Source organism: Chlamydotis macqueenii, chromosome 17 (genome assembly GCF_036417535.1).
Source record: "Chlamydotis macqueenii isolate bChlMac1 chromosome 17, bChlMac1.mat, whole genome shotgun sequence".
Classification (NCBI taxonomy): domain Eukaryota; kingdom Metazoa; phylum Chordata; class Aves; order Otidiformes; family Otididae; genus Chlamydotis; species Chlamydotis macqueenii.
This window is the reverse complement of record NC_141572.1, coordinates 14241366-14264158: the sequence shown is the minus strand read 5'-3', so window position 1 is coordinate 14264158 and position 22793 is coordinate 14241366. Positions and strand designations below refer to the sequence as shown.

Here is a 22793-nt window from a genome sequence, read left to right as displayed (position 1 = left end):
CAAGAGCCGAGGAACCCCCGTGCCCCCCCCCACCACTGCCGACACCCCCTCCCCAGCCCCCATCATGGCGGGGGGGTCCCTTCCCCGGGAGAGGCCCTGCTGCCGCGGGGGGAGGGTCAGCACCTGCGAGGCAGATGCCGGCTGGTGCGGGGGATGGGGGACGCGCGGGGCGGGGGACACAGGGACAGCGACCCCCGCACCTTCCCCTCCCTCCCCCCCCCATAGCCCCGCACTCACCGCCGGCTCCGCGCTCCGCTACCGCCGGGCCGGGCCGCGCCTCCCCCCCGCTCCCCGCTGCGGGCCGAGCCGCGGCTCTGAGCGCCGGGGGGGCCCCGCCGCCGCCCCCGCCCGGCCCCGCGCAGCCCCCGCCGCCATCCGCCGCCGGGAAACCGAAGGGGAGCGGGACCGGTACCGGGAGCGGGGCCCGGGAGCCGAGAGCGCCCGCCCGCCCGCCGCCGCGCCCCGGCCGGGAAGTTGGAGGCGGCCCAGAAAGGGCCGGGACGGGAGCGGCGGGCGGGGGCGGGCCCACACGCGGGACGCGGACACGAGCGGGGGGGGTTTGGGGGGGGCGCACAGAGCGACCGCGCCCCCCCAGCCCGCGCGTGATTTGGCTGCGCGGGGAGGGGCTGGGAGGGGTCCACACACGCCCCAGGACCACCCCCCCCCCCCCCCGAGGGACGCTTTCAAGAGAGGCCAGAAGCGGTGCGGTTATAAACATCGGGAATTTTATTTTATTTAAAAAAAAAAAAAAAACAACGAAAAAAAAAAACAAACCAAACCGAAAACCATCACAACCATTAACAGCGCCACAGCGCGGCGCCGCCCGGGGTGTGCGCGCAGCATGCTCGCGGCAAGGGGGGCGCGGGGGTCAGTTCGCGTTAAACAACCGGTTTTAAAAGGGGGGCGCGGGGGGGGGGGATAACTCATCACGCTACCGTTGAACTTGGCTTTAATGTTTCTCCACAAACGGTGAAAAATTACTAAAGTACAGACGAGGAATAATCATAATGTTGCGGCCAACATTATAAATATGGAATTATAAATTTAAAACATTTTTCTGGTTTAAAAAATAAATCTGGTAGGAAATGCAGCTGGGCGGGCGCGTCTCTAGTAGGGCCGGTCCCGGCGCTCCTGGCGGTGCTCCCCCCTGCGTGCGGAGGGAAAGCGGGGTCAGCCGGGGGCTCCTCGTCCCCCCCCACCCAAACCCCGCACCCGTGGGTTCGCCCCCCACCTCCCGCCCCCCACCCGCTCCCCCCTCCCCCGCCGTACTTGTCCATCTTCCCCGGTCCTCCGCGCCGTCCGCCTCTGCCTCCCATCTGCTCCATCAGGGGTCCCGGGGGTCCCCCGGGCCCTCCTCCTCCTCCTCCTCCTCGCCGTCCACCTCCTCCGTAGCCGCCTCGGTCCATACCCCGGCCTCCTCGGAATCCGCCCCGGTCTCCGCCGCGGCCGCCTCTGAACATGCCACCGGGTCCCCCGCGGTCCATGAGGCCACCTCCGCGCCCGCCTCGCATCCCCCCGGGGCCGCCTCGCCCGCGGTCCCCGCCTGCGAGAGAGGAGAAGACTCAGAGGGCGCGGAGAGGAGAAGCCAGGGCGCTCCCGACGCTCCTCACACCCTGGAACCCGCCGCATCCAGCTGCGGCACGAAATAAACTGGGAGAAGGCGCAGGAGCCCTTGGGAAGCCCGAAGGGGACCAGTGCAGTGAGCACAGAGCTCACCCTGCTTCTCCCAAGAGCCAGGGCTCATTAAGAGGCCGCTGCCTAACGAGGCGGAAGCTGGGCTCTGGGGAGCCCGAAGTGACGAAGACAGCCCGGAGGAAGAGCCTGGGCAGGCGAAGAAAGCGCAGGACAGAGGGCAGAGCCCTCCCAGCCTCCATTTTGCAGCTCCAGAAGGGATGAAAGCCCCAGAGCCGGCGCCTCTGGCCCCGCCGTGAGCTCTACCCCACACGTACCTGGAGGGGGGAAAGGGGGGGGAAGAAACCCTTCGGGTTTAGGAGCCTTGCACTGGTTGCACTCCGTTCTCCAGGCGAAGTTCTGGTTTCCGCATCCCCTGGGGAAAATACACCAGTTAGCAAAGAGCGGGACGGCGTTCCCGGCCGGGCAACGCTCGGAAGCGCTGCCACGCTGTTAACGGAGACGCAACGGTGATATCCCAGCACGGAGGAGGAGATGCCAAAGCTGGTCAGCGGGACCTGGAGCAAGTCCTCACGCAGCCCCGGCCCCCCCCAGGCAGCGCCAGCCCTCCCTCCCTGCTCCGGCCCGGAGAAAGGAACTTCCTCGGAAAGCCCAGGAAGTTGTTTTGGGAAAGGCCCATTTGTCCCACCCAGCACCTCGGACAAACGGCACCCTGAGATAAGGAGAGGGCCGTTGTCACCGCGCAGGAGTGACTACGGAGGCGCCAGGCTCACGGGGAGCTGCTGCGACACAGCGGAAGAGGAGGGCAGGGCAGTGTGGGATACGTACGGATTGGGACACTGCCAGTCGCCAGCTCGGTGCTGGACGCTCCCGCCGGAGGGGTTTCCCCGGGATCCCCGCGGTCCTCTCGAGGAGAAGCCACCCCTGTCTCCACCTCTGCCTCCCATCCGGCCCATGGGGCCGCTCGGGCCGCTGGGCCCCCCCGGGCCGCCGGGGCCCCCCGGACCTGCAAGGAAGGCTCCGTTAATCCCAGGAGGATCCCAGGGGATCCCACCGGCCGCAGCCGGAGGATGGGGTGCACCTCGGCATGCACCGTGCCCCTGGCCGTGCCGTTCGGGGGGCTGGACGGTACCTCCGCGCAGCGGGGGCGGCATTCCGCGCTGCTCGCGTGGGGGCATCCCGCCTCGCATGCTGTTCATCGGGCCCTTCTTCCGCACCAGGGTCACTTTGAGCTTGCTGCCCTGGAAATCCTTCCCTGGGAGGGAGAGAAGGGCGAGAACATCACTTCGTGCAGCGAGATTCCCCCGCTCCACTGCACCGAGTCGCCAATCACAGGGAAAATTCTACCCGAGTGTCAAAGACAGCAAAAGGGGAAAATTCCACCGGTGGGCCCGAGATAACCTCCCGCCACAGGAGACGGCAGGTGACAGAAGCCTGGGCAGCTGAGGACAACCACAACCCAAGCGCCGCGCTCATCTGTTCCAGTTAAAACCAGGAACTTCTTGGAAAAGCTGGAGCAGCCAGAGCTGCCTTCAAACGGCTGCGATCCCCAGCAGCAAAGGCAGAGACGCTGACTTCAGCCGGGCAAGAATTCAGTTCTGAAACGCAGAACAAAGCCATTCCATCCCAGCACGCCACCTACTCACCGTCAAACCACTCGATGGCTGTTTTGGCGGTGGAGGGGTCATCGTAAGCCACCGTGGCGTCTCCTTTTGGCTTGCCGGTCTCTTTGTCGATGTAAAGGTTTATCATCGGCTGCCCGGTCCTCTTGTTCATCTGGCAGGACAGCAAACGTCACCTCGGGTCACACCTCCCCAAGCAGCCGAGCGGGGGTTTGCTCTCCGATCTGCTTTCCACTTGAGACAACCCAGTCTCCTTTTGGCAACTCCGTGGCAGAAGTGCGGGCCCCTCTACCTTTCCACGGGCGGCAGCTGCAGCCCAGACAACCCAAAAACCAAAGGAATCGGCCCGGAACAGTGCTGCCTGGCCCAACCGGCCTCTCCCGCGTGCACCTGGCAGCGTAAAAACCAAGCTGCAGCCTCTCCCCGCCGCCCGGATCCCTCCTGCCGTCCCGATCCCTCCCGCCGTCACGCATCCTGGCAGATCCAGAGGCGCGCTTCCCCTGTGGCTGCAAGTGCTGGTGCTTCCGCACGCCTGATCGCGCTGCTGAGGGACAAACCCCGCAAAGGGTCCTTGGGAAAGCCTGAGCTAGGGGTCAAGGCCAGGCTGCGGAAATCCCAGCTCCCGGAAACCACGGGCTAAAGGGAGACGAGCAGCGCGCAGGCAGGGACGGGCGGGCAGCCCCTCTCCCCCGCGCCTGAGTCTTCCTTCTCACCTTGACAACACCGCACTGTTTGAAGAAATCTGCCAGGTCCTCCAGGGTGACATTATCATTGAGTCCCTGCACATAAACGGAGCTGTTGTCCGAGTCCTCGTCTGGGTCCATAGGTGGGCCTAGGAGATAATTCACGGAGTCACGGCAGGGACACAGCGTAAGGCGGCACTTTTCATCATCACCGCATCCCCTCAGCCAGCTGCAGCTTTGCTCTCTATGAAGTGACACGAAAACCCGGGCACCGCGAGCGGCGACGCTCCCCGCCGCCTCCTCCACGCAGGCAGGCGGGACCGCGCCGCACCCCGCTGCCTCCCGTCCTGCCGCAGCCAGACACCCGCCCAGTGCAGGAGAACCGCGAGGCTGAGCCGCTGGGTTACAAGGGCAGACATCCGTGATGAGACACGAAGAAGACCTTCGCGGCCTTTTGGGCACGCGGACATCCACCCCTGGCTGTGCTAACTCCCCTTTCCCCTGCGAGGTGCCGATCCTGGAAGGCTGATGCAGAACTTCCAGAAATGCCTGTGCAACAGGAAGGAAAGAGCTGCACGGCAACAGGCCAGCGGTGGCACAAGAGGAGGCTACCGGGCAAGCGCACACGAGCTCCAGGATAATGCTTCTCCACCAGTCCCAGCTGTTCTGATAAACAGGGAATCAGTAAAGGAAACGGGCAGGAAAAAAAAGACTGCAAATAGCAGAGTGTCCTGGTGCTCCTCCGGAAGGGCACGCCGAGGGGCTACGTCTCCCGCGGCTGCAGCCCTCCTCCGGAGCAGGGAACGAGCAGAGAATTCTCCGTTTCAGGAGCTCGGGAGAGAGTCGGAGCCGTCAGCGGCAATTACCTAAATCAAGGTCCGGTCCTTCTTCCATGTGTCCTGCCAGTCGGGAAAGAACCACAAGAAGCCGTGTTAGTGCAGGCCGGGCGGGCTGAAGCACCGACACACACAACGCTAGCTACGTATAAACCACCGTTCGATGGCGCTGGTTAAACCCAGATTGACCTGCATTGCAAAAACAGCAGCAATGCACCTTTTACTTGGTGATCGGTTTGCTATTTTTAGCAGCCTTTCAAACCATTAACCGCTACTACGCTTTTTCTTTCTTTTTTTTTTTAAATGCTTTCTTTACCAGGCCAATCAGTTTTACGTTCATTAATAAAAACTTACTTTACAAATAACGTATTAAATCCAAATCAATTTCTTTTCCCCAAATTACAGAAGTGGTTGCTCAATTCTTCCAAGTTACCCTGTGTCCTGTAACCGCATACCCCTAGGCATTGCCGGCAGTACCCATTACAGTCTCGTTGCATATGTCATTTTAACCACTTAAAACGAATAAAAATTACACTTTGTTCTAAAAACTGACTGCAATTTTTTTTTTTTTTTTTTTTTTTTAACACTATCCATTGTAATGCTCAAAAACTTACCACCAGGCTTATTGAAGCCACCTCGCTCTCCAGCGCTGCTGGGGGGATAAACGAAGAAATGAAGGCCTTTCCCTTTACAAAGCCAGTACCGCTCTGAGCCGCTGCGGCTCACTGGGAAGAAGGGCACTGGCTAAACATCTCCAAACAATGCATCTGTCTCTCTCTCTCTCATCTCGGCACTATGCCTTTCTTCAGGGCAGCTCGCTCAAATTTCCTTTACGTATACGCAACCTCGCTTGTCTGGTTTTAGACACCACTTTGCTGTCGGTACCCTTGCATTTACTTGTATGGGTATTAGCAGTGCAATACTTGGCCAAAAAATGGTTTTGGAGCGTTACAAATCGGGACTTTCGCTTCCGAGGAATCGTGGGGTGGTTCACTGGTCAACTCCCTCCCCTCTGTGTGTACAGAAAGGTGCACCCTCAGCCCCTCGCAGCACCAGAGCGAAACGAGCCCGCGGGTCCCTGACATTAACAGGTAAAAAAAGCGGGAGACAACCACACGCGATACCTACAACACAGTTCAGATGACATTTCCGCTAAAAACCTCGGTTATAAAGCCATACATTCAGGTCGCTACTGAATTTAACACGTCTCTGCGGAGGGAGAACTTACAGAATACAGCGGGGGCTCGAAGGCCTGGGGTGCAGCTTTGTGGACACAGACCAGAACGGCAGATTTCGGCAGGCGCCAATGCAAACTGAGGGCCGCAGCTTTCCTCGAAAGCTTTGGCTGAAGCGTTCAGCTAAGGCTGCTTTCGAGCGCTGGTTAATTAGGAAAATGCCACCTGAAAAGGATTTGGACGTTTTCTTGCTCTTTGTGGAGACAAAAAGCTGTTTGGAAGGAGAGGAGCAGAGGAGGGAGAGCACCGCCTATTTTCTAGCAAGTATTGCACCTCTAATACTGGGGAAAAAAAAAAAAAAAGCCGTCGATACACAGTTTCAAGCTGTTGCATGCAGCTTTGCCTCCTTTTGTTAAAGTACACACCGTTTACGTAACGTCTCTCTTTTTAAACACACACGTTTACACTTTTTTTAACGTTACACAATTCTAAAGTAGTACACCTCCTCTGGTTTTATTACCAAACAACAAGTAGGCAGTTACCAAAGTTACAGAAGGATTCCATTTACACAACGAATACATTTGGTTAAAAATATTCTATGTATATTTTTCCTCTCCATATGGACACCGTGTCTAGTCCCACTTTTCATTATGCTGCCGGCTGAGTACTGAGTACGGGTACTTTTTAAGTATTGAAGTGTATACAAGGCTCTCACTTTGTAACCTGTAGCATATAAATGCGACAAAGCATGTTAAAAAGTTTCCATGTTTAACAGCCAATGAAAATATCAAATCATCGAGTCAATGAAAAAGGGCACGTTAAGAACATCGAGCTCCTTACCTGCCGGAGACACTGAAATCCATCACCACAGCATAAGAGGGGCCGAGTCCCCCTACCTGCCCCCGGGCGTTCAAAGCAAGGCCACCGGTCTATGGACAGCAGAAAGCCTACGTCCATAAAGCAGGGGACCTTTGGAACGGTCTAGTCAGGTGGAAATGGCTAGGCACGCAATTTGAGCTCAGATTAGGGTGCGAAATCAGAGACAGGTGACAAATCTTTTGCAGAAGAAGCTCCAAAGGGGCTAGAAATTTTAAGATGTGATGATAGACATTTCAAGTGCCTACATCTACTAGAAACCATTAGAGATAAATACATTGTGGGTGAAATCTTTATGCAGAACCACCGATCTCCGTTGCACTCAAGCCAATTCAAGCCAGATGCGTTCCCACACAAGCCAGTCTTTTGCCTCTGTTTCCATTCACCGGTAGTTGCATTTCTCCGATAAAGATTTCATGCCACTTCAATTCCTTTTGCCAGAGCTATGCAGAATGGGACCATCGGTGGCCGAAGCCCGGTTGCCACCAGGTTGTGAAACACCTTCGGAAGCTGTATACGGAAGAGAGGCCGCGGTTCCGGCTGCCCCGCCGAGCACCAGGGCTAGCACCGCGCATCCCAGGCCACATCTCCGGCGCGCACCTAGGGACACTCTGCATAGCTCTGAACGACGGTGCGGAGGGATGGAACACACACAAAGCTACGTTTCCTTCTCTTAGGAGCCTTTGGGGTTAGTCCTGCTTCCTCGCCGCTAGCGAAACATGATGGGCAGGGAGAGACACCGCTGAGCTGAAGGCGTAGGTTTACCAAACCAGGTTTTGCCATCAGTTAAAATGGCCAAACTGATTCAGACCACCTGAAAGCTCCAAAGGGGAGCCGAGCCACATCTCTCTGCTTTCTCGGGATCTGTCTTCACGCTCCAACCGAGCTCCAAGTGTTCTGGCCACTCAAGAGTCCCGGCTCCGACAGCAGCAGCCTGCCCCAGGCACGCCCTTACGGACGCGGCTCCGCGTGCTACCGCTAAGGTGAAGAGGCTGACGGCGTAACGCGGGGCCGCCTCGTACATACCTGAACTGTCAGGGTTCCCTGCTGCCGAGGCGCAGGGAGTGACTCCTGAGCCTGGCGGAAGGTTTGTGTGTGTTCGATCCGCGGTTACCGTTAAACCCCGCGGAGGGGTTCACCCCTGCGCGACCACGAAGGGAGCTGAAAGTTCCAGGTTTAGCAATACCCCTGATTCCCCCCGGGGCCCACCCAGCTGCAGGACAAAAGAAACAGATCCTGCTCCTGTTTCCCCTAGGATAATAATTCCATGGATTGGAAGCAATGCTGCTACAGGAAGTTCTCCATGGAAGTACCGTTGGGAATGTCAACCTTTCAGTCCCTTCTTTCCATTTCAGATCCTATGGGTAAACCAGAATTAGATAAAAGGAGAAAAGATTTGCTCTTACCCCATTCCACCGCGTCCTCCTCCCCGCCCACCTCTGCTCATGCCTCCACGATCATATCCCCCTCTTCCCCTGCCCCGGTTATCAGGGCCGCTCATATTCCGGTTCTCTCCCGGGCCTGAAAAGCCTCCGGATTCCTGTCCGTACACGTTCATGCTGCTAGGATGGTCCTGGCGGAATGAGCCTGAGGAAATGCGTAACGAAAACGTTAGGGAGCCGCAGACTAGAGCGGGTGAAGAGCCGCCGCGCCAGGCAAGCCGTTTTTTTCAGTGCGAAAGAGCAAAACCCAGCTGCGGTACCCTCCCCTTTCAATGCAGCCGCAAGTTTTGGGCCCAAGTTTAGGCCAAACCTCCTTCAGAGACAGCCTGCTCTGCGAGGGCGAGTGAGACTGACCTTCTCCCACGCGACCGCGCGGCTCTGCCGAGCACACTCACTCTGCTGGCCATAACTGCTGCTCTGCTGGCTGTACTGGCTGGGGGCCTGGCTGTAGGATCCCGTCTGGGGCGGGTAACTGGTCGGCGGCGGCTGCTGCGCGTAGCTGCTTTGCTGGCCGTAGCTAGTCTGTTGGCCGTAGGTGCTCTGCTGCCCGTAGCTGCTCTGCTGGGAGTAAGTGCTCTGATCGTAACTGCTTGGCTGCGTGGAGGGGTAGCTGGAAGACAAAAGCATTGAAAAAAAGATGGAAAGCTGAGTCAATTTGCTGGCAACGTGCATTTAGGCTGCAGAAGTGGCTCACGCTAGAAGGTAATGCAATTACGAGCCATATGTAGTGTTGTAAACCATTTAAAAAGGTGAAGTCATCCTATCGATGCTAGTCTGGCAGCAGGAGACAAAATAAACCTGGCAGACTGCTAAAAGCAAAACCCGTGCAACCGTTTGCAACTTACTCGTACCTCTAGGAAGAGGCAGGAGTGCCAGGGCAAAAATCAAGAGCAATGCGGTAACAGGCTCCCCTTCTGCCTCAGCACCGAAACATTTCCAGCTGATGGCTAATAAAACAGTCCCCCCTCTCACATCTCCGGCTTTGAGAATCTCAAAACATCCACTTCAGAAGTCAGCGTCAGCACATTAAAGGCACCGGAGGGGAAGAGGCGAGCCCCTCGTCAAAGCCACGCGGAAGGAGGCAGCAGAAGGTCGCTTCAACACACTCCACATCTAGGAAACCTCTTAAAAACATTTGTCGTCGTTACGCCTCGCTGCTGCAGCTCGGCGGGCAGAGACACTTACGCACTCAATCACAAACAAGTGCCAGGACACCAAGCTTCCTTTTACACGCGTTTGTTTAAAATCCCCTGAGAAACCAAATCCCCGGGCCGGCGGCAGGAGGCCGAGCCGTTGGAGGAGTTACCTGGTGGGAGGATAGGAGGGGGGCGCGGTGACCGGCTGCATGGGGTAGCTGGCAGGCACCTGAGGGTAGCTGTAGTTGCTCTGGCCGTACCCGAGGCTGGGCTGGCTGTAGCCCGTCGTACTCGATTGCGGCTGGCTGGTCTCGGCTGGTTTGCTGCCATCCTGGGGTCTGCGGAGCAATATCGAACACTAAACATCGCGGCACCCGCTGAGCGGGTATTTGCACGCTCTGAACGGAGAGCGGAGAGCAGCTGCGTTTCGGAACCGAAGGCGAGGGATTGAGAGTTTGGCTCTAGAACCGACTGGAGGATGTGAAAGGGCTGGGAAAGCGGTCAGCGGCACGGCCCCTCCGCTCACAATGGTTTCACACAACGCTTGGAAACAATCAGCTCAAAAGCAGCCAGAAACATCGTCAGTTAAAGGCACCATTGTTTGGTTCGAATCCAGTGGAAGCAGATATTGCCCCATATACGTTATCCGCTGAAAGGGAAAGGACGTTGGGGCTGGACGAGACGACCTTTAACGGTCCCTTCCAACCCAAACTGCTCTGGTTCTGTTTAGTATTAACTCTCGGGGCCTGAAAACACAGAGAAACCTTTGGTTGTGACTCGCCTGTCTCCTTCTTTTATATTTGTCCCACACTGTCTGTCATCTCCAAGTGTTTATCAGAGCGGAGTAAGAAGAGTTAAGCTACTCTTGCTGTACAAGCTGGGAAAAAATGATTTTAAACGATGTCAGGATTCACACTTGCAGTGTAACCTGGCAGATACGGACAGAGCTGTGCCGAGCTCCGCCCGTCCTCACTGCAGTGGTTGCTACAAACACCAAGTAAATGAAGCAGTTTTTGCTCGCTACTGAACAAGTTTCCATTACCTATTTTAGATCTTTCATATCCTGAGCAAACAATTAAACTAAATATACTATTGACAGTGCCCCGACACGAGAGATTTAAAGAGGAAATGCCTGCAGCCTGTGCATCCACCCCAGAAGTCGCAGCATGTCACAGCATCCTGCCTGACCCTGTGAGTCAGGATCAGATCAGACTGGGCCGTCTTCTGTTCCACGTCGTGAGTCAAGAGCCCATTTCTGCCGCTTGGTTGCTTTCCTCGTCTCCCAGTAACAGCGCTGACTCACCGCTCCGGAGCGGAACCTACCTACGCCGCTTCCCCCAGCCCTGAAACGCCACGGGATCGGATGCAGCAAGAGCAAAGCTCAAGCGCGACAGGCAGAGAAAAAGCATAAGGAAAACCAGTGGGCCCCAGTTCAGCTGGGGGTGTGCCGGGGGCTCCCCAACAGCAATCACAGCCCCAGGAGGAAGAGAGGGACCAGACGTTACCTCGCGGGAGCGGACGCTGCTGGCGGCTGCCCATAGGCTGGGTAGGCGGGCTGGGTGCCGTAAGCGGACGGCGCTGCGTAGGAAGCCTGGGTGGTGGTAACCGTGGCGGTGCTGGTATCGTAGGCAGCGGTGCCGTACCCCTGGACAGGCTGACTGTACGCTGGGGGGGCAGTCGGGGTGCTGTAACCTAGAACAGAGCACAGCCCCATCGCATCGGTTTGGCGACCTTCGCTCCTCCCCTTTCAGACTATCGCCCTTCTGCGGACGCTTTATCAGACCTCGGGTACAGCACCGGTCTGACCACGGCAAACACATCGCGGGTAACCCCAAAACGATGAACCGCCGCCACCCCTTCGCCTTCCTTGGAAAACCGCCTGCCCCGGGGTTTTTCCTCAGCCTACAGATCCAGCTCTACCTTCGCCATCCAAAACCAGACTCCGAGGAGCCTTCTGGAAGCCAGCCTTCAATCAGCACCCAAAGGCTGTTTGTTTACAGCCACCCAAGCTCACGGCGAACTCAATAAAGCACACACGGGGCAAGCTGGGGCATGCAGCGTCTTCTGAACAGAGGACGGCTAAACAAAGCTCCTGTTAGCCCTAAAGTAAAAGCAATTCAATCGATTTAAGAAGTACAGTCCCAGCCTTTCAGCTTTTTTTGAAAAAGAAAAGCACAAAATGGCATCGGGCTGACTTGACAAGTCTTTTTGAGCCATTTATGAAGCCTTATTTTAAATCAGCAATTCTGGAAACAAAAGAAAAGCACTTTACATTTGCTTTAACTTAAGAGAAAGGTCAAAAGACGCACAAGGTAGCTCCTGACGTTTCATGTACCTTTGCTTTTCTTAGAATTTTCCCTTTATGTAAGAAGCCTGGAGCTCATACATTCATGTCTGAACAATTTTACGAGAATATCCGAGATCCTAACCCAGCCTCATTTAAATTAAGTCTTTCCAGCAGTCTTTCCGCCGCTGTATAATTTAGCCGACCACGTGGCTCGTCACAGAGGTGAACGGCAAAGCTGGCATTAGCACGGTGGCTTTTTATAGTTAAGAACCCTGCGAGCAGGTTTTCAAATTCTGAAACGGAGACTTAGATGAAAAAAGATCAATTAAAAATGTTGTCAGCGAAAGCTGAATTAATAAAATAGAAAACATCGACTGCCAAAGAGCGGCCAACTGGTCTCAATCTCACGGATGTGATCTTAATTGTATCAATTAAGATAACAGCTTCCCCATCGCCTCTTATTTTTAATAAACATAGGACGCTTGCGACAAACTCTTCCTTCTAATTAGACAGCATTTTAGGCAAATTGTGCTTTTTATTGCCATTCCTCAATTTGCAAAACAAATGTCCTTCCAGCAGAACCCTCCCGAAGCATGGCGGCACTTCCACACCTCGCTGTCCCCTCTACAAAATCCAGACCCTTCCCAGCGGCTCGCTGAATCAGCCGGTCAAGAGGAGGAGAGAAGTGAGAAGAGGAAGTCTGCACGGCACATTAGTTAAAAACCCAAACTTCAGCTTTCTGTCCCGACCGACGCTCTGGAGTTTCAGCCTCAGGATCCCAATGAAGGGGACACAAGCCTAGCCACTCTTCTCCCCCGCAACATCTCGCCTAAAAGCCCCCCTCCCGCTCCCACCAGCCTCGTTCCTCCCGCCCCGGGACCCTGTGCTTGTCACGCTACCACCCTCCTGCTGAACACCCCGGGCTGGCCTCCACGTCGCCAGGCTGCCAACCTAGGAACACGAAAGTGGGAGAGCGAGCTGGTCTCCCGCCAGGAAATACTGTGCACAAATCCCCGGCACATCAGTTTCCACGGTCATTATTCCTTTTCGTGGAGAAGTTCTCTGAAAGGCAAAGTCCTGTTTCAGAGCATTGCTGAGCAGGGTGAACGGGATGACGCCCAACGGGATAAAACGAGCACGATTTTTAGAGCCTCGGACAAATTTATGCAGCTCAATCACTTAAACGTCAGCCACCGCAGCATTTCCACAGCGAGCACCACGAGCAGAAGTTAAAGGAATCCTCATCTGAACCGGCCGAAGCCTGACCACTGACTAAAAAAGCCACTGTTTGCATAAGCACAGCCTGCGGTAAGTGCTGCTGAAGCCACAGCCCTGCCCTGGGCTGTTCTCCTCAGACTGGGAGCCACAGGGCAGTGTCCTCCCACATCCAGGCCCCCCCTCTGATCAAGCAAGCGAGCAGGTTTGCTAACACCTGGCTCTGCACAGGCAATAGAATAAAAGGGAGGAGGAAAAAAAAAAAGTCCTGAATTTTAATGTTTCAGCTCTAGATGGAGCATTTCCCTTGTGCAAGTGCACTCCGCAGGAAGGGTCGGTACTGAAGAAAGAAAAAGCGGTGATTTAACATCCCACTGGTCTAAGTTTTCATTTCAACAACTCAGTTTAGTTACTCTAAAATCCTCCAGGGCTGTATTTCTGAGGGGAGCATTTACGTTACATCGCTCCTCTCCTCCCCACAGCCGTTAGTACGATAAACGGTACAGCTACTGTAAGAAAAAGGCAACAGAAGAACTTTGATAACCCACTTAAGAAGTTCAGTTCCGTGGCTCAGTTTCGTCTCAAAGTATCCAAGCGAAACCCTTACTGAAGTCTAGGAATTCTTCAGGCAGAGGGGAAGCTTGCAGGATTTGGTCCTCAGAGAGCATCAGCTGAAAACAGCGGATCCAAACAGATTTGTTCTGAAATAAGCAGCCTTCAGTTTTTGAAGGTTTCTCTCAGATGCAAGCAGTATGAAAAGCTACCCAGGGGGTCTGCCTGCCCAAAGAGAGCCGGCTCCCGTTTGGCACGCGTATCTTCTACCAAGGCCCGGAGAAGGGCGGGCAGAGGCTCCCCTCCCTCTGCTCTATTCTGGCGTAACAGATTGTTCTGGTGGCCAACACAGCCATGGGTGTGTTTCTCTCCAATTTTAAACACATCAGAAACTTAAAATATGCATAACCCAAAATTTCACGGGTAAAACGAGAAGCTACTTAAAGGAGATTCATCCCTGGACATCCGAAACGATGTTTTTGCGCCGAACAACAATGTCAGCAAGCCAATAACCCTGACAGATGCAGCTCTTGCTTTACTCTTGAAATTCACGCTTATACACCGCAGCGATTAGAGAACAAGCCACGACCACAGATCCGACGGTGCCGATTAATCCCCTAATCCCGTCGGCGTCCAGGGAGCTGCAGGGGAGCCCGCAGGCTCCCCAACCCCTCTTCTCCGTACCAAAGCGACGGGGCGACTCCAAGACACGTTTTTGGGGAGGGAAGGAACGCAACCCGGGCGGTAACTCTCACCTCAGGCGGCCCAGGGGTCAGCGCAAGGCCGGACGGTGGAGCGCTCGCGACGGAAAGGTCCCTGGGTGGGCGCTGACGCAGAGGAACCGTCTCTGCCGAATCCCGAGAGGGTGTATCTGCACGGGATTTGAATTTCCCTGACCACAATGGCACCTTACCCAAAAAACCAGGTTGTTAAGACAAAAAGGGGCACTTTGCTTTCAAGTAATTGCAGACATCCCTCTGCTAGAAAAAGGCAATGCCTAGGAAAAATAAATTGAGATTCAACCGTAAGAACTGCACGTCTCTCAGGGCGTAAAGATGTACACTGCGGGCAACGCCCCGGGCTTTATTCAGTACGAGAGGCAGGGACCAAGAGAGGGAGACAGGCTTTAAGCACCGGCAGTCTCGTCCGCAGAGCTCGGGCTCCTCGAGAAGCAGGTGTAGGAAGAATAAACACAAGCTGGCACTCTGCCTGGAGCGTAACAGCAACCGTTCCGCCACAGACAGCGCTACGTGGATTGAGGCAAAGCCTACTCGAAGGGCTGATACAATCTTTTGCCTGACCACTTCCTTCCTTTTTTTTTTTGATGAAAAGAAAATGAAGATTTTTGCCTAAAAACCAGAAGCTGTGCAGAAAAGATGCCCGATGTTATTACTCCTCCAGTAAATCTGCTTCTAAGGGACAAGCAAAACCATGAACAGCGCAGCTTCCTGTGAGCCCCGCACGACTGGAGTCCTTAGTAAGGATTAGGGGACTCAAACACTTCTAAGACAGGAATTTTGGAAGTTCACAAATCCTTTTTGCTGCCAATTTATGTCCATATACTCTGAAATGGAAGGAAAAAAACCCTGTAGATAGCCCGCAGCAATGGTGGCTAAAGGGGACCGGCTCTCATCCTGCAGGACACGTGCTAACTGCCAGGCAGGAATTTTCCTCATCTGTGTGAAGATGTTAAATATTTTAACAGGATAATATTTTCTCTCCACCTCTTCCTTGTGAAGCATTCCCCAACAGCTTCTGCAGCCAGACACTCCACGGCCTGTCTGCTCCCTCGCTTTGGGAAGCGTTTAAGAAAGCTCCCACCCTAACAGACATTTATAACGTCGCTCACAGCAAAGGATGGATCTGCAGAAAGCGGCAGCCGAGGCACTACTTGGAGGAAAACTGATTTTCTTTTCCAAAGCCTCCTGAATATTCAGTCCAAATGTACCAGCACCGAATGACATCTCAGTAGTTTCTCTCAGACGTTAAGACACTCGTACATACGAAGCTCCAGCTCAAAGATCCCGCGCTGGAACAGTTAGAGCGTGTTAATGAACGTGTGACGCGTGTGACATCTGCACTGGAAACCCCGAGGCAAGACGGAGCATGCAAAGGTGGCGGTCAGGACGTTGGGATGTGTCTCACCGTGCTGTTTACCCTTTAGGAAACTCGAGGACAACGGGGTTGGATTCACCCAAAACGTGCTGTCACTAGTGCTTTGGGAGTTTTATCCGTAAAGGATGCCGCTCGGAGACTCTACAGAGACGTGGGGATGGCAAACAGCGCCGCAGCCCAGCAAATTGTTACCGACATCGTGTGCGCTCCGACGCTGGACGCTTTTAGCGCTAAAACCAAGTGACACCTAAAGGGTTAAACACCACAAGTGCAGACAGGATGAGACAGCATTTTCCATGCAAGAGCGAGCAGGAGAGTCAAACCTGTACCGGTCCCTTCTACTGTGGGAAGCACAAGACAAAAAGTAGAAGGTACGCTATCAGAACAGGCACACATCACTTCCATCTATTTGATTTTCAGGCAACCGAAGCGCTGAGGACACCGGTTCTCGAGAGCAGGCAGAGTACAGGCTCCCACGGAGCGCTGCCGCGCAGCTCGCGTTCGCTCTGCCCTACGCACAGCACAGCCGTGCTTACTTCCATGGCACGAACGGCGCCCAAAAGCTTCCCTGAAAAACTAAACGGGCATGTTTATTTACTCCCCCTCAGCCCGCTCGCATAATTTTGAACGGCCCTTCCCTCAAGGCGGGCTCTCGAGGAAGGAAGCTCTTTCCACATCAGAGCCTCCCAGAGTAATTCGGTACGCTTTGGGCCAGTTCCTCAACGCAGCTGGAGCTCACCTCTCTCCCCAGGGTAAGCCAAGCCTCGCAGGCACGGGGGCTCTTACCGGCAGGAGGCTGCCCGTAGGACGTGGCGTATGCAGTCTGCCCGTACGTCGCAGTCGTCTGGGGCTGCGTGTAGCTGACGTCGGTGGGTTGTCCGTACGTTCCGTAACTCTGTTGCCCATAGGTCTGCTCCAAAGATGATACAAATTTAATTCACGAACAGAAGCGACGCGCAGGCGTTGCAGAGGTACCCCCCAGACCGGGGGATCTGCGCTACCTGACGCACTGAAAGCAATCAGAGTCAAGCCAAGGCTACTGCGGAAGTTTGGGCGCTACTGCAAATTTCAGTTCAGATCTGTAATGAGGTTACAAACGCAGTTTGTCAATGCCAGGACCGGAGGGGCAGCATCTTAGGTTTTCCCAGCACACCTCTGCTCTATGCAAAGCAAAATATGAAAGCACCCAGCTCCTCGCAATTGCCAGGGCACCCATCGACACTCACAGGGACCTGCCGAGGGCTAACCTGGAACGGGGAGTGGGGCTGCTCGGAGGGCAGAGCCGCATGAAGTGAGACGCGTCGGTTACTTCAACATAGAACTGCTTTGGCGTTAGCTAGGAGAAACCTATTTGAGTTTTCCGTTAAGTTATTCTGGATATTCTTCACATCCACTGGCCAATAGTTTGAAAAAAATCAGAGCTGACATAGGCATCGGAGGAGGGGATAAGCAGGAGCACCCGAGGGCTGGCCATCACCAAACCACCCCAGTCACAGCCACTCCCGTCCCAGCGCCTTCGCGCTCAGCGAGAGATCAGCTCTCAGCTCACATCTTCCCTGCAGCTCGTTTTCAACTGCAGACTATCGCTAAAGAACCGCTGCTGCCCATCGTCCAGCTCAGTCCTGAACACAGCACCGCAAAGCAACTCCTCAGCCGTGGCCATCCGATCGGCAGCACAGCGTGGCCGGATGAATGCAGAGCTGCTGGCGCTGCGGTTTTACCAGCTAAAGAGCTACCTCAGCCCGTGCCACGGCTCCAGCTTCAGGCACCAGCCAACTTCCGACAGCTCTGCGCCGCCAGCAGTTTGGTTTAGGATAAAACTCTAGTTACAGCTCAAGAAGCGGCACAGACGGCCTTAACGTCCAGATTCTCCAAGGGATTTCCTGACTCCTGTAGGAGCTCGGAATGTAAACACCTTTTGGGATCTAAGCCTCGTGAGCCAGCCTCCCTGAAGCCAAGCCACAGATCTTAACCAAGAGTAGAAAAGCCTTGAGCAGAGCAAGTATGTCACTGTCCGTGGAAGCTCACTGCACCAAGAGGTAGGAAGCGCTGCGAACCTCCCGTGGCTATTTGCCCGCGGCTGAGTTTAGCCGGTTACTTGTTTCAGTCTCACGCTAGAGGATGTCGTTGAGGCCTTCTGTTCTGACACTCACCAGTCTGCTTATGCCTGTCCTTCTGCACAACCTGCCTATTTGGCGGCAGTTCTCGCAGTCGTTCCCTCTCAAAATACTTATTCAAAATAAAAGTTACCGTCGCCTTCGTTTAAGCCGACCCAAACGCTGACTGAACCTGTGCTCCTCTCGTAACACCGGTATTTTGGACAAAGGGCCTTCCTACCCTGCCGCAGGAACCAGCGAGCGCAGCGCTCGCGCAGCCTCGCCCGCCTCGGACTGGCCAGCGCTGGCAGCGTGGCGCAGGCAGCCTGAGCGGGCACGGGAAGGCGGCTCCTGCTCAACCCCGCAGCACCACAGCCACGCTGGCGCCACCGCCAGAGTTAGCCGATTTAAAGCGGCTCGGTAACACGGCAAGGCGGTGGGTTTTATCTCCGTAAGGCAGACACACGCTCTCGGGCAGCAGGATCTTTCCTTCCAAAAACTCTCTGGAGATGTGAGGAAAATTAACCAACACCACTTTTTGAAGACAAAAGTTTGCCTTTGAAAACATACTTGGAGTGTGTATACAAACGTCTGTTTAGTAACTTGTGTTCTAAGGAGCAAAAATAAGCATGGTTTAACTCATCTCTTAAAGATCATCACCATCTTGCAGTCTAGCCAACTGACAGTATTAAGTTTTAGCAACAATACCTCCACAAAGAAAAACCTACTCCCTCCTCCTCTTTTCCCCAACTGCTGCAGCCTCACAAATGGCAATTTTACCCCCCCTTTTTTTTTTTTTGTTTTTCTCTCCTACACCACTGAGTAAAACCCTGACCAACAGCCTGGTGACAAACACACGCCGAGAATCAGGCTTTTACAACCCTCTCGACAACAACCACCTTCGGCTCGGATATTTTACCAAAGACGGGGGCTGTTGAGGCTCCGCGGCTTTTGGATTGTTTTCACCGTAAGAAAGCGGTTTGTGCTGTGCGGGAAGCTACCAGACAACGTTTTAACGACAGATTTGGTCGTTGCCGCTCAGCGTTTTCCGTGGCCGTGCAGTTTACTGGAAGGACTGCCCAGGAATTTCAAAACCCTCCTGTGTTTTACCTGGGTGGTCTGTGCATATCCTTGAGCCGGCTGAGGTGCGTAGGCGCTGTAGCTGCAAAACGAACGGGAAGACATTTATGACGCATCCCCATCCTCCCGACTCGTGCAAAGCACGCAGCGCAAGACAGTTTGCGCATATCCGAACGACTTCTGGTGAAAAACTACGGCAATGTAAAATCTAAAAGCTAAAGGAAAACCAGAGGATTTGCAAACGTAGCGGAGTTAAGACTGAACCACGGTTATTACATACTTGTACTGCATCGTTTTAAAACGGAAAGGATAAAATCATAATGCTACTCACCCCTGCTGAGCCGCAGCTTGGCTATAGGTACTATAATCTGCAAGAAAAGGGGGGGGGGGGGGGGGAAAGGGGAAAAAAAGGTTGAGAAAGGCTTAACAAAATTAACAGCGTAAGAGCACAGCAGCTGGAATTTCCTCCTGCAGCTTGGAAGGGGGGCTATAAACCGCGGGAAATCCAGTTTCCAAAGGGAGTAAGGTAACTGCACTTTCTCAGCCTTTCTGAAGGAAACAAAACCTCTCTTCCCGTCATTGTTACTGCTGGTGGCAGCAGCAACTTTGATCTCCGATGGCCCCACGTTAATTTAAGTGCCACCTTGGATGACACCCAAGGGGCTGGCAGGAGGGCGTTTTGTTTTGGAACAAAGGAAATGCTGGGGCTGGGACGTACAGACCCCCCTGCCCTGGTTTCAGAGGGCCAGGTCGAAGCTCTGGGGTCTGCAGGAACCAGGGCGCTTCGCTCTCTCTGACTTTTCAGGACACGACAAACGGCTGGGAAGCTCTAACGCTTGTCCCCTAGCAGGGTTTGAAACCGCAGCTGGCAGTAATTCCTCCCCCAAAGCCCCATCCACACCGATACCCTGACTTAGAGGAGAAGTGAAAGCCCAAAAATCCCAGCAGAAAAGTCTAGGCTGAACTGGTTTGCTGGTGGGAAGGGAAAATGCATCCACATGGCAATTAGAAGGCTATAATTGACATGATTACAGCTCCTAAGCACACACTGTCCCTCAAAGTCACCAAGCAACTCCAGTTCCCACCCCAACGTCTGGAGCGAACGAGGAATTCGTCACCAGCCCCCCCAGGACAGCAAAGGTCCCGAGGATGGAGCCCAGGAACGCGTCCAGACCTCGCTCACACCTGACCGAGCGGGAGGCAGAAGCCGGCCGTCAGCAGAGCTTTTCTCAGGCAGAGCCAGGCCTGCGTGGGAAGCAGTTCCGGTGTTTCTGTCGCGATGGCCCCTCGAGGCACGCGGATCCCCATTAGGAAGCCGAGGATTACGAACCTGGGGATCCCGATGGCTTCCTGCTGCCCTCCCTCACCCCTAGGTCATACAGACCGCTTTACCGCCTTCACCACGCGACTTTACCACCAGGAATAACTCTGAAAACACTCTTTTCACACACCAGAACCCCGAGGTCACAAATTCACCCCCAATAAATCTCCCCTCTCCTCCTCCTAACCCCTCCACACCAGCTTACGGCTTCTCCTCCTCTGCAGGTTCCTCTGCTGACGCTGCAGTTCAGACCTTGGGGTGCGTGAGGACGGCTAAGGAAAGGGAGCGCCGTGCCTCCGGCAGTGGCTTTTGATGGATATTAATCACTCCGACCTTGCACCGGAGCGCAGGAATCGGTACGAGCACAGAAGGAAGCACGCAATAAAAAGAGACTGAGCCGCTATCCAAAGGCTTCCACGCTCCCGAGACGCACCGCATGAGCTGTTAAACTACTCTGGCACTGCTCCTGCTTTCCTTACAGGTTGTCATGTTTAATACTGACAAATCGAGCTTGTTAAACTCAGAGTCGCTGCTCTTTTTTTTTTTTTTCTCGTTTTCCCCGCTCTACACGTGGCTCTAAGCTCTGCTAAACCCTGAGTGTTAAAAACCATCACCGCCCCTGCCTCCTCGTGCTGCTGCCCCTCCATCCCCTCCCCGTATCTCACCGTACCCCCTCCTCCACCCCTGCCTCCTCTTTTCCAAGCCTCTTCACCCTCCAGCCACTGAAATCTCCAGACTCCTCATTTAATTCTCATTTTCCACACGCCGTTGGGTCACCACAGTCCTCCAGGCTGTTAAAAAAAACACCCAGGCTGCTGAGTACCACTCCAGTAACCCCTCTTTCCTAATTTCCTCAAATTCAGATTAACGCAAAACATTAAAAAAAAAATATATATGCTATGGCTCATTTAGTTAAAACCATCCCAGAGCCTTTATTTCCAGTGGGAAATTAATCTTCATCCTTCTATTCCACGAGGCTCAGGAGCACAATAGCGCAGCCGAAAATAGCAGCTCCCGCTGAGGAACTCTTCCATGTATTAAGCGGAAAGACAGCTGGATTTTTCAACTCTGTTTTGACAATTCCACTGGCACATGTTTCTTCAGTAACTTTTTTTTCAAAAATAAAACCTCTCCCAGGTGATGAATTAGTCCTATTCCCTCACACTCGGCGGCTGGCGACGCTTCCCTCTGCGGAGAGGTCCGACCCTCGGCAGCCGGGCTTTTTAAGGCTGCTTTAAGGTTAATTTTAACCGCGGTTGGTTAATTCCCAAGTTCTGACCTATTCGCGCCCAGCTGGAGCCTTTGCGTAAAAGCACGCTGCTTCCTAGGACGCTCCGCTGGTTTTATTCAAAGAAATTACGTTTGCACCAGAAACCGCCCTGAGCGGCCGCCAGAAAGGCCGAAGGCACGGAGGGAGCCTTCAGGAAGGCCAGCGATCTGCCGAAAGAGCAAAACTCGAAGGATTTTCTGGGGCTGGGCCCCCCCCCATTGCACAAAGCCCTTTAACAAGAAGCCAGGAGCGATCCTCTGGGCACTGCAACCCCGGGGGGCAGCGGGGGGCCCGGGGACAGCGGGGCTGGGGGTGATGGGGACCAGGACAGCCGCCAAGCCCGCAGCCCAGCCGGGGGGAGCCCCCCACCCCAGCGCGGGGAGGCTGGGCCCGGCCCCTCGCCCCGCAGTGACAGGGCCGCGGCCCGGCCCCTCGGCGCTTCCCCCCGCCCCGCTCAGCCCGGGCGGCCCCAGCCCCCATCTGGACGGGCGCCGGTGACAGGAGGCCGGTCCGGTTTCGGCCGCTCCCGGCGAGGCGACCCCCGCGGAAGCCCCGGGCCGAGCCGGCCGGACCCACCCCCTCCCCGGCCCCGCTCACCCGTCGACGCCATTTTCTCGCCTTCCTCCTCCGCGCTCCCAACGTCCGGCCGCCGCCACCGCCCCGCACTGCGCATGCGCCGCGCGGGCCGTACCACGGCGGCGGCGGAGGGGGGGGATGTCCCGCGGGTGGCCGCGCACCGAGGGCTCGTTTCGCCCTGCCCCGCCGCCCTCCCGGCGGTCAGCGCCCTTCGCGGAGCATCGCAGGCGCCCCGCGCTGCAGCGGTCGCCGCTCGGGAGGGCAGTTCTCCCGCGGCTCTGGGGGCTCCCACCCCCCCCCGAGCCGCGAGATGGTACAGCCCGCGGCCGTTAGGGACCGTCGCGCAAGAGCCGTTCCGGCCGGGAGGCGGAGATGCGGCGGCGTGATGTCATCGCCCGGCGTCACGCGTCAGCGAGCGCGCGCGCGGGGTCGCTCCTGACGTCACACACCGGCGAGCGGCGTCACGAGCTGCCAGGCGCCGTCAGCGCCCGGCGGCGCGCGGTTCGCCGCGCTGTGATGTCGTTGCCCGACGTCACGCCCCAGCAAGTGACGCCGCGGGCTGTGTGTGACGTCACCAGGTGTCACACCTCACGCGCTAGCAAGCGACACTGCAGCCCAAGCCGGGTGTCGCGTGGGATCCCGCACGGCGCCTGGCTTTGCGCGCTGCCCACGCAACTGTCACAGTGCGAGCGCGGGCGGGCGGCACCCGTGCGTGGGTGGGTGACACGGGGGGGGGGGTGTGGCACGGGGGGGGTGCCCCAGTGGTGGTGTGACACGGGGGAGTGCCCCAGGGGTGGCACAGAGTGGGTGGGTGTCCCACGGATGGCACGGTGTGGGTGGCTGTCCCGTGGGTGGTGTGACACGGGTGGGTGTCCCACA

At 55.7% G+C, this 22793-nt stretch overlaps 1 protein-coding gene across 3 annotated transcripts; it reads right to left on the bottom strand.

The window, feature by feature from the left end:
• Positions 1-703: 703 nt before the first annotated feature.
• On the bottom strand, positions 704-22012 carry EWSR1 (EWS RNA binding protein 1). 3 transcript variants are annotated; one of them, XM_086761091.1, is made up of 17 exons: positions 21936-22012; positions 19079-19115; positions 18778-18829; positions 16358-16481; positions 10908-11094; positions 9573-9740; positions 8662-8876; positions 8231-8411; positions 5388-5425; positions 4804-4836; positions 3968-4086; positions 3279-3408; positions 2765-2887; positions 2461-2638; positions 1950-2047; positions 1270-1543; positions 704-1147 (listed from the first exon to the last, which is right to left on the bottom strand). In XM_086761091.1, the coding sequence occupies exons 1-17, from the start codon at positions 22009-22011 to the stop codon at positions 1108-1110; spliced, it is 2073 nt and encodes a 690-aa protein (XP_086617217.1). In that variant the 5' UTR covers position 22012; the 3' UTR covers positions 704-1107. The 3 variants fall into 3 exon arrangements, with proteins under 3 accessions (XP_086617217.1, XP_086617218.1, XP_086617219.1); XM_086761092.1 differs by having other exon boundaries at positions 5388-5422; XM_086761093.1 differs by lacking the exons at positions 704-1147; positions 1270-1543; positions 1950-2047; ... (4 more) ...; positions 4804-4836; positions 5388-5425 and adding an exon at positions 6443-6671.
• Positions 22013-22793: the final 781 nt, after the last annotated feature.